The 11,433-nt window shown below is 40.1% G+C and overlaps 1 protein-coding gene across 1 annotated transcript; it reads right to left on the bottom strand.

Moving 5' to 3' along the window:
* Positions 1–1,229: 1,229 nt before the first annotated feature.
* Positions 1,230–10,643, bottom strand: NMD3 (NMD3 ribosome export adaptor). Its single transcript, XM_003209224.4, has 15 exons — positions 10,497–10,643; positions 10,284–10,418; positions 8,643–8,739; positions 8,294–8,374; positions 7,904–8,032; positions 7,352–7,442; positions 7,125–7,203; positions 6,722–6,818; positions 6,329–6,446; positions 5,613–5,758; positions 5,033–5,145; positions 4,108–4,180; positions 3,476–3,582; positions 2,605–2,675; positions 1,230–2,182 (listed from the first exon to the last, which is right to left on the bottom strand). The coding sequence occupies exons 1-15, from the start codon at positions 10,538–10,540 to the stop codon at positions 2,049–2,051; spliced, it is 1,515 nt and encodes a 504-aa protein (XP_003209272.1). The 5' UTR covers positions 10,541–10,643; the 3' UTR covers positions 1,230–2,048.
* Between the last annotated feature and the right edge of the window lie 790 nt (positions 10,644–11,433).

The following is an 11,433-nucleotide window of genomic DNA, read 5'->3' as shown; positions in this document are numbered from 1 at the left end:
AACCTGGGTTTCAAGTACACACACATCTTAGGCACCCACTGGAGAGCTGTTACTATGTGTTACCAGCTAGCAAACAATAGACTCGGCTTTCTGACTGGTTTGTCTAGCACCCATACCTAAACATCTTTCCAGACAAGACTTGCTGAAAGATGCTTGAAATCTAATACAGACCAGTAACAGACCATAGGGGAACAAAGAAGACAGACGTCTCCAATAACAAGCAGATTGACAGATAAGACAGCAATACATCTGAAATTACTGAAGGCTAGTATGAAGGAAAACATTAGGGAGGAAGGGAGTTGATCAAAACAGCACAGTTTAAAACAGGTTTTTATTACAACTCCCTCTCTGCTGCCAACAGGAAGCTTATTATCAAAGCATGTGCAAGAAAGGATTGATCATTTTTACCTTTGTCAGAAAAATCACAACTCAGAACACATCTGATCCAGTCATGGAACATACTGGCTGTTACATGTTATGGCTAATTAAAGTTCTTCCACTTCCATAGACCTGGGCCAAGAGTCACTAGATTTGAGCTTATCTCAATTTCCCACCACTACTGGCAGGTGCAGATAGAAGTAAAATATGTTAAAAAAAAATCAATACAGCAAAACCATTCTTGTTGCAGTGATAATTAAGGCTAGCCATGCAGCTGTATTCTCATTTACATTTAAAAAAAAAAAAAGCTTTATACCTTTCCTATACTGAACTACTGTCACGAGATAAACCACACCTTCACTTTTTGGCAACTTTATGGATTTCTCATGATTGTTCTTTTTCATAGTAAAAATTCTGACAAAGCTCCTCAAGGAGGATGCAGGAGAGCTTAGTGTGACCCAAACACACTATAAAGACAGTTCTACAGGATGGCTAAGCTGCTAATAATGCCTACAGCAGGCTCAGAATTTTACTGCATCAAAGCTAACTTTCCACACTTTCCTTTTTTCCCCCTTGCCTTCTATGGCACACCACCAGTTCAGTCAACAGAATTAAAACCAGATGTTTTACACTCCATCAGTACGTAATGTTCTACTATAACACTTACGTTCTATCTGGGTTTACAGCAGAGATAAATTTCATTTTAACATTTACTTAAATAATGATGGAACAAAAACATTTGTATAGTTTTTTTCACAGTTCATACTGGGTATATATCTTGCTCCAGTTATCACAGGTGAGGTGATTCATGGTATATATCTGGAGTGAGATTAAGACAAAGAGAAGTCAACTGTTGTCCAACCAATTTATTACCTGCGAAAACTCAGGCAGACTTTGAGACAAAAAAAATCTTTATGTATAGTATCTCTCAGTGTATTAATCAGAGATTATGCATTTAATCCACTGATACAAGCATGAAATATAGTACAATACAATATTCATTACCATTTAAAAGAAGTCTCAAATCTTTCTGACTGGGGGCTGCGTGTTCAATCAATTTACAACAAAGCTTTTTTGTGTACGTAACACAAATATTTGGAATTCCCTTATTGACAGGATCAGAAAATTCTTAAACCTCCCCAGAATACTGTTATATGGAATAAACTATCATCATAATAAAAGGCTTCAATAAATCACTGTGCCAAAAACATTAAGACAGGAAAAATCCATTTCAGGTAAATAAATGAAAACAATAAACAGTAGGTAAGGTATTATACCTACAAGTGTAGCAAATCAGAACAAAATCTCTCCTGATGGACATTTTTCTTTATTAGCAATCTCAGGTACAGAACAATTAATACTCTCAGTGGATACAACTGAAGTTAGTCACCTGGTCTTCACCTTACAAGAAGTTGCAAGGAGAAAACACTCAGAGACGAGAAGAACTTGTGGAACTTATATGACAGTGTTTGCACAGAAGCTTAAGTGCAACCACTGATCTTCTAGATAATTATATATGAAATACTAATTCAGAAATGTGATTTAGAGGTATGGCTGTAGATAAAACATTACTTTTCATATTCATGTGATCACAGTTCATAATGTTTGCTTATATGGGGAACATTTTCCTCCCCAGGCAAATACTAACTGCACTGCTTAATGCACTATGCTTATTCTGTCATCATATTTGCTCCTTCCCCACCAGTGGCATCCTCAGAGATATGGAGATCCTCCAGCATTTCAGACAGACTGATCCGAGGGGCCCCATCATCATCCGTGTCACTCTCCACTGGAACATCTACATCTAAAAAAGTCAATTAAAAAAACATGAACCAAAAAAAGAACAGCTAAGCAAAAGAAACAAAAACCGGAGCAACCTGAACAACCCCAAGTGACAGAAAACAAGCAACAAGCAAATAAACTCCCCCAAAAAATCCAACTCCAAAAACTAATGCTTGCCTTCTTGGAAGATGCCAAGTTAATTTTCCTGTTTTTTACCCAGCACAGGTTATGAGAGTCCAGGAAAAAGGCTTTATCTCTATGTTAAAGGTAAGCAAGCGACATGAACATCACTCAGTGCAAGTGAGATACCTCATGCTGTTACATTACAGCATTACTCCAAGAATGAGCAGTTCAAAGATCCAAGTACAGAGCTTCAGCAAGAATATTTTTACTCAAATAGTTATGATCAAATTGCATGCAATTCAATCGTAAAAGAGGCCTTACTTCTGTAAATGTTGATGTTTTTCCTTATGGCTTCATCTTCTTCCAGATCTTCAAGGAAGTCCTGGTATTGTCTGTAAACAAGGTTTAATGTATTTACTCACTTTCCCTTTGCATTTATGCAAATTTATAAAAACAAATCAAAAGAAAAAAGCTCCAAAAAAGGACTGCAGTCCTTCAGTTGTGTCTGCTGATAACATTCTTACATTGTCACCTCATTCTTTCTGCCTTTTTTCCATTTTATTTTGATTACTATTAGCACCTACTCGTTTCCAAAATATGTGTAAATTGCCTGTCCTCATTTAACTCTAATTGCCTCATTTTTTCTACTCTATTAGACATTATTTGTTATCTGCTGCTGCTGTTTCAGCTTTGCCATGGAACACACTATGACGAACATGTTTTCACAAAAGCAACCCTTAGCTAAAAAAAAAACAGCAGCCATAAGGTACAATAGCTCTGATATTCATCATTCGTCTCATGTAAATGAATAAATCTGTTTGCAGGGTTATCTTTAAGATTCAGGATTTAGTTCATTCCTTGACCCCCCACCAGCCACCTCAGTATCCATCCACCTTCCCCGAAAACTTAGCAGTCAGGATAGAATATTCTAAAAGCATAAGTAAAGTGCATACATATGTTTAAACACTTCCTGCACTAGGAAAGATGCAAAGACTGTATTGTTTAGAACCTGTCCTATTTTATCAGCCATCATCACACCCCTACAGAACCAGCAGCATTCACTTGTGCCCCTTCAACAGTCAGTAAGGCATTACACCAAGGGTTTTATCCTTAGCAGAGAGTGGTAAATGGTATTTTCAGACTTAGCATGCTATCCAAGGTAGAAAGGACTTCAAAGCTTCACAGCTGATACCTTTCATCATCTGTATCCATGCCTTCTCTGTCTCTTTCCAGCTCTTTCAGTTTCCAGTTTCTGCGATGCTGGCGCTTCGCACGGTCATAGCTCTTCTTTATCAATACCTACAGTGGAAACCCACAGATATTTACACACACCATAATATGCAACTCATGACACGCTTTAAAAAAAAAACCAAAGCAACACCCAAGTCTAGATTTGGGCAACTGTAAAATTAGAACAAACAGCAGACTCAGTCTTACAAACTGAAGACAGTAACATATGACACCTGTACTTTTGGCAGTCTGGCACTAAAAGTTTAAAATAGAATTCATACAGCATTTTTCAAACCAAAGTGTTTGGAAACTTTTATTTCCTGAAGAGGCATAGCCTGGAGATGTAAGAGTTTTCATCACACAGGGCAATTTGAACAACAGTGAATAAGATAGGTTTAGGTAAATGTATTATTTAAACACCACTCTAAAATATAAGTAGCGAGAAATTAATTCTCACTGATTGGATTCTATTCAAGTTTCAACATTAACATTTACTTCCTTGAGCAGAGGCAACCAATGTGTATTTGATAGAAAACCACTTCATTTTCCTGAGCAATGCTGAGAAATTTGTACAAAGAAAGAAAATAATCTTACCACGTCAGGGACATTGTGTGGGCTCATCTTATTCACAAACTCATCATTCAAGTTACAGTTGGCCAAGTCAAATCTAAAATGAAAACAGGTAGTTCATACTTTTATTTAAGTACAGAAAAACGAAGTCAAGGTTTTATATGCTGGTATTAAAGAGCAAATGTAATGTCTGTATTAAAAGACCATAGTCTCAGTTACAGCTCCTCAGAAAAACGAATGTTTCCAAACTAATGACAGAGAAAAGAAGAAATCCACATCAATATGCACTTGACATAACTGAGGAACTCATAGAGCAAGCTGCACACATCCTGAGGTTCTGCTGACCTCAAAACATTCATGTTTATGCCCACTTACTGAGAATCACTGACCAAGCCCCATCTTAAAAACATTTCACATTTGTCACTGCTGTATGCAATACTCACATTTAAGCAAAAAGGTCATATGCCTTCAACTTACTTTGATCTTGCCTCGTATTTTCAAAATCTCTCTCATCTGTGTCTGAACTGTTATTTTCATCTGCATTTTAGAAGTCAACTAGCAGCTAGTTTTATGGCATGAGTTCTGCTAGAAGTTTTACTGTATTATAACCATCTCTTCATGGCCAAGATGAAAGATTCTATCCCTTCTGCAGATCTCATTTAGGAAATTCACAACTTTTTTGATAATATACAGGCATGTACAGAATCCAAGTCAACAGTATGAACTGAAAAAACCATTCCAGCTCCCTACCAAATTAATAATAAAAGTAAGTCATCAGATTTTCTTTCGTGTTTGCTCCTGAGAGACTCAAAACTTCCTTTCCACGGTCACACACAGAAACCTTTCAAGCTTCCAGCGCAAGCCCAACACCAAAATTCCTGCTGCAAGGCTCAAACACAAACTCCTACGGAATAGCTCATTCAAATCAAAACCAAGAAACAGAACAGACCCCAAGACAAGGTCTCCGTGATTTAGAATGTGTCCCAAGTGAGTGCAGCAGAAATACTGATGATCTGTATTCAGCTCCGAGGTTTTCTTTACCCAGGCTTCAGCCAGTGTGTGCTTGAGGAATGAAAAATAAACATGCTTGTAATAAACACATCTTAACCTTCTGTGCTGTTAAAACATTCGTACTGCTACATTAGCGTGTTAACTACAGCTGCAATTAAGCTTTCTATAATAGAAATCCAACACACTGCTTGCTACTGTTATTTTCTCATCTTTACAAAACGAAGGAAATAAACAGGGCAATCACCTTTTTACTTTGTAACTTTCTACTACTTTTATCCTTTGAATGAGAAAAAGCTCATAGAGACTCTCGTTCACTAATTCTGATTTAAAAAAAAAAAGTTTTAGTACGCTTCAGAAAAAAGGACAGTAATTGAAGAGTTGCACAACTAGTATAGAATAATGATTTCTGTAATGGCACTAGTAAGTAGGGCTTAAACTCTTCAAAAGAAAATAACTTAAAAGTGGAACTCACATCTTCATAATCTCCCAAACAAAACAACATCCACAGGAACTCTTACTTTATTTGATCTTGCCCCCGCACCTGCAGGTTTCTTCTTTTCTTGAACTCGATTGATGTCCATAACAATAAATTCCTCAAGCTGCTTTGGGTTGAACAAGCTATTGAAAGGATGGCGCCAGTAGGTATTTCCATCAATTTCAGCAACTGAAAAAAACAAGAACCAGCAAAGACAATCACAAGGCAGAAAGTTTCTTTCAGATAATTAAAACGAAGCATTAACCAAAACATAGGCAACTACAATGCATTCTGTTCAAGACTGTTATGAGAACAAACTATTTGGAACACAATACATATGGTAAACTCTGGCAATGACAGCAGTTGATGATCTGTGACAGACAAGTCACATATCACGTGTCTGAAGCACAGACTTTTATGCACACAAATCATTCTCTGGGATGTATTATTAGAGGTATTTTGCATCACATACACATTAACAAATACAGAGAGGTCCTCTCATTTGAGAGACAAATCTAAGTGCTTGGCAGAGCACTACACCATCCACAAACCTAGTACTAACCTTGCACATTTGCCTAGGACACTAAGGAAATTAGGTTTAGAGAAGAGTTTGGTCTTTGTTTGCTATTCAATTTCTGTCAGCAAGTGCACAAATACTTTTATAACAGTAAGGTGCAAAAATACAAGATTTTATGTAAATAATTTTCCCAGCAGATTTTCAACATGTTGCCATATTGCAGAAAAAAAATCACAACTTACTCTGCAGAGTGCTAGGATCAATGAGGTGGACAGTACTTGTTACTCTAATGCAGACACAGATCTGGCTCATGTTACCAAGACTCTGTGCCAGTTTTGGTGACAGACATACAACATTGTCCTGCACGCAAAGAGAACATGTCTTAAGTTCACATTTCTTGAATTTTTAATCAAGCCTTTAAAGAAATCAGAAACATGGATTTTTAAATTTTAGATTTTCAGATCCCCACCCAACATCCTCCCATAACTTGACAATACCCGCTAGCTACGTTTCAAGCTCACTGGGGACTAAACCCTCCTGTCCTCCTACACATAAATAAATAATGTCTCTGACAGCAAAACCAAACTCCATCCACTTCATACAATACCCTGGAGATGAAACAGGAAATAAACCACCTTGCATACTGGAACAATTTCCACGGAGAAAGTGCTTTTGTAGTTGTAGACATTACTATGAATATCGTGTGAAGTCAAGCGCTGGGATGATTTCGACCTAAAGAACATAAAAAGAGAGCCTTCAAGCAGCAAGAAAGACATTACTTGAGAGAGAAGATAACCAGCACTAAGTGCAGCACATAGCTACAAACAGCAAATTCATTAAGGAATTACAAAAATTCATGAAGGGTAGTTTCACAATACCCAAATAGAAAACATGACACTTCTGCAGAAGGGGTTTTGTCTATTGAATTAGAACACACACAGGCACGTTACACTTTCACTCACATAATTTGTTTAAAATGAGGGATAACAGATACTTCCCAAAAGGTTTTGGGGAGGGCAATAGATGTAAATGATGTACCTAGATGGAACTGTACACTGAAGAAAGTCTACCATCTTCTGAGCGTGTTGCTTCGAAGAATAGTAAAAATCCAGGCCATCTGAAAGAAAAAAAAAAAAAGCCTGATGAACCTGTGCAATGCATTTGAAAAGAACATTCTTCTGGTTACTTGTACATAACTATAAATGCAAGCAACATAATCCAGATTTGTCTATTTTATCTCCAGATTAACAAGCCATCTCAGTTACCGTGGATTTCCTTGATGCGAAGTGTATTTTGATGAAGCCTGTGTTTTAAAATCAGCTGCTCCAAATAGTAGAAAGTCTTTTTGTGCAGAGTCTATAACAAAGCCAAAATAAATCCATCAATGTCATTTAAGAATCACCAAGAGCAAATGCAGAATTGCTGGAGAATAAATGTTTATATGAAGAGATCATCTAGAAAAGGAAGAGTCCAAAGTCTATCCCAACGAAAAAGACTTCAGAGATGTGCTCTATTTATACCAAATTATTTAAGGCTTCTGTTTCTTTTTTTTGCATAGCCTGTTGCTACAGATATCTTTTTTCTTTAAAGAACATTTAAATATTTATAAACAATTTGTTCCACTGTTTCCAGCAGTGCCTTAAAATACAGAAGGAAGGATATTTAAAAATTCACATAAGATCCATCTGCAAGCCATCGCTTAAAAAGGGGCATATTAATAATACTGGACAACAGAAAAAAGATTTCAGAAAGTCATTCAAAGATTTCTCTGCGTTATTGCACTGCCATCAAAAAGTGAAAACTCAGTTTGCCTCTACCTTTTGCCTGACTTGAACCACAGCTTTCCAGAAATCCTTAGCTTCAATCCTATGACAGTCTTCACACATCTGTGGCTGAATCAGGTATTCCACCACAAACACTTGCTGAAGAACTGCTCCATTTATCACCTGCAAAACAGAAATTTAGACAGTTATACAGGGATGGCTGATAACATTCTTCAAATTTTGCCATCTGGGTTCTGATCATCACAATTTAAGTTTAAGCAAATCAACATTTTGTCAAGAGAAGCCATTAAACACATGCTGCATTTTATTGGAGAGAACCACTTATCTAAACAGCAGGAAAAAACCAAACCAATAACAAGGATACTGTTTGCCACAGAAGCTTTAAAAAAAAAACCTACACACAGATTGCTATACTTCTGTTACCTCCTTCTGAACAGTCAGTTTCAGCTTCAATCTCTTAGAATGTGGTTCAGTCCAAATAAAGCCTGCATCGATCAGCCGGACCTGCCAGTGGGAACAAACAAGGGCTCAGCCTTAAGAATGAGCAGCTCTAGCTAACAGAAGACACAAGCTTATGGTATAGCTCATTTTTCTTCCAATGAAGATCAGACTGCTATTATCTGTGTTCACTATAAATACTCACTCACTTAATAACCTCTATGCCAACACAAATGGCTACTCTGGAAGAATGAAACCCAGCATGAGTTAGCCAGATTTTACTTTATTACTGCTCACAGACACATTGTGAAAGACTAATAGATTCATTACCCACCTTGCTAAGTGAAGCTTTGATTTTTTTAAGACACAAAGCAAGAAGCTCTCTTGATTCTAAGGCACACTGAATCCAAGTTCCTGGAGGCTGAAGATACCTGTAATAAAAAAAGCATATTGAGGCATATGATGTGGCTGCAGCAAACTACATCATTCAAAAGGTAAGAAACTACTTCCCAAACTTGCAATGTGAACACCAGGCGTGCAGCTCCAACTTCTGATACAACTGGTACAATTAAGATTTAAGCATTCAAATTTTTTTGCCACCCTCACCAATTTTGTTGTCTTTTTTCTTTCAGAGACCACAGTGTCATTCATTTCAAACTTCCTGGCCATAAATAACACCTTCCTACTTCCATAAAAGAAAGAGATGAATGCAGTGGGTAAAAAGAGCAACCAACATACCTACAGCGTGCTGTTACTAGCTCAATAGCTGTCTGCATACTATTTCACTTCAATAACATCCCAAAGATTTCCACAAGGATGATTTCCACATCCACACTGATCCCTCAGCTCTAAAACCATCTCCAAATAGCTGACAGATTTGAGCGTGTGGCAGTACCAAAGCTGGTGTGATGCTGGCACCTGCAGTCTGCCTGCAGTATGGCAGGGTGATAAATCCTTATACAGTAAAAAATCACAGAATTGCAGGGATTGGAAGGGACTTCAAGAAACAATCGAGTCCAACCTCTCTGTTAAAGCAGGTTCCCTACAGCAGGTTGCACAGACAGGTATCCAGATGATCTTGAACAGCTCCATAGAAGGAGACTGCACCACCTCTCTGGGCAATCTGTTCCAGTGCTCCATCACTTTTACTGAAAAGCAGCTCTTTCACGTGTCTAAATAGAATTATGTTCAACTTTTAGGCCGCTACTCCCTGTCCTATCGCTATGCAGCCCTGAGAAGAGCCTGTCCTTATCTGCTTTGCCTCCCACCTCCCTCCAGATATTTATAAACATGAATCAGATCCCCTTCAGTCTTCTTTTCCCCGGGCTGGACAGCCCTAGGTCACTCAGCCTTTCTTCACACAGGAGATGCTCCAGGCCCTGCACCATCTTTGTGGCCCTCTGCCAGACTCCTTCTGGGAGACCTCTGTCCTTTTTGAACCGGGGAGCCCAGAACTGGGCACAATGCAATAAATGTGGCCTCACCAGGGCAGAATGGGGGGGAGGATCACCTCCTGCTGTGCTCTGTAGTGTTCATTCCCAAAAAGAAACTTATGGGGTAGAACATTGGATGTAACACTCTGAATTGATGGGGGGGGGCAGAATATTGGATTAACATTGCAAATTGAGTGGAGTGGGGGCAGAATATGGGATGTAACACTGCAAATTGAGTGGAGGGGGGGGCAGAATATTGGCTGTAACACTCAGAATTGAGTGGATGGTGCAAGAGCTATTTTATCATATTTGATCACACTCAGGAAAGCAAGTGAGAGCTGCAGGACTTCCCATCGGCTGACAGCCCTGACTGCAAGCATATCCCACGTACGCTGTTAGAATTAGAGACCGTTTTATGTTGGGAGCGACACTTCAAGGCCCTCAGGGCCGCTGCCCACAGTGCACAGGGTCACCCAGCAGCGCTCAGAGCCCGGCACGCGGCGGCGCAGCTCCAGCTCCCGCGCCTCTCGCGCGGCCCCCACCTCTCGCACTGCTTGCAGAAGCTGACGCCGAGCTGTTTAGGGATGCCTTCCGTGATGTCCACGCGTGCCCGCAGGCATCCCACGCACATGTTGGCCGGGTTGGGCGGGATGGGCACGCCGCAGTGGCAGCAGAGGCTGTGGGACAGAGAGCAGAAGAGAGTCAACGACCGCAGCCCCCGCAGGGGTTACACCGAGCCCGGCTTCTCCACTCACATGTTGCCCTGCGTGGGAGCCGCGGGAGCCGCCAGGTATTCCATGGCCAGCGGGGAACGCGGAGGCCGGCAGCGGGAACACGCGGCCTGGAAACGGCACGGAGTGGGGAGGAAGGCAGTGCCGGGTTCCGGGCGGGAGAGGAAGGGGAGGAGAGCGGGAGGGATGGCGGCAGTGCCGCCGCCAGAGGGCGCTGTGGAGCCTCCGCCATGTATGTGCGTGTGTGAATGAGTTCACCTCAGGGAAACGCCTGGCGGTGTCGTGGAGCGGTGGGGTCTGAGGGGGTCTGAGAGGTCTCTCCTCGGAAAAAAAAAAACACAAAAAAATGAACTTGTTTCTGTGAATGAAGTGTTTAAATTGCTGTAGTATACTCAGAGAGATCCACCGTCAGGATGTAATGTAGTTTCTCCTGGCAAAACTCCCCACTTCAGTTTTCCTTCCAACTTTTGTCTTCTGCTGGTTTGTGTCGGTGTTACATTTTTTATTGTTTCTAATAGAATTAGTTGGAAAAGTAATTTTTTTAATTCACACACTGTGGTGTGAACTTGTGTCGCCAGGAGCTACAATCAGCCTGCCTGCCTGAGGATCATAGAATCACAGAATGGCTCAGGTTGGAAAAGACCTCAAAGATCATCGAGTCCAACCACAACCACACTACCCTAACAACCCTCTGCTAAATCATGGCCCTGAGCACCACATCCAAACGGATTTTAAACACATCCAGGGATGGTGACTCAACCACCTCCCTGGGCAGCCCATTCCAGTGCTTATCAACCCTTTCTGTAAAGAAGTTTTTCCTGATATCCAACCTAAACTCACCCTGGATCACAGCAGCAGTGGTTTGGTTTGAAGTCATTATCAAACAAGGAGGACTTGGTATGGAATGTTTGGCTTATCTTCCACGCGTGGTTTACAATAACCAACCATTCCCATCGGATAA

Source organism: Meleagris gallopavo, chromosome 11 (assembly GCF_000146605.3).
Source record: "Meleagris gallopavo isolate NT-WF06-2002-E0010 breed Aviagen turkey brand Nicholas breeding stock chromosome 11, Turkey_5.1, whole genome shotgun sequence".
NCBI lineage: Eukaryota > Metazoa > Chordata > Aves > Galliformes > Phasianidae > Meleagris > Meleagris gallopavo.
This window is presented reverse-complemented; position numbering and strand designations above follow the sequence as displayed.

Coding starts and splice junctions, on each gene's coding strand:
- NMD3 (XM_003209224.4), bottom strand. CDS start 10,540: ATGGAATACCTGGCGGCTCCCGCGGCTCCCACGCAGGGCAACAT. Junction 7,443..7,903: donor TGGTTCAAGTCAGGCAAAAG/GTAGAGGCAAAC, acceptor GCTTTGTTATAG/ACTCTGCACAAAAAGACTTT. Junction 5,146..5,612: donor CGGGGGCAAGATCAAATAAA/GTAAGAGTTCCT, acceptor TCATTCCTCAAG/CACACACTGGCTGAAGCCTG.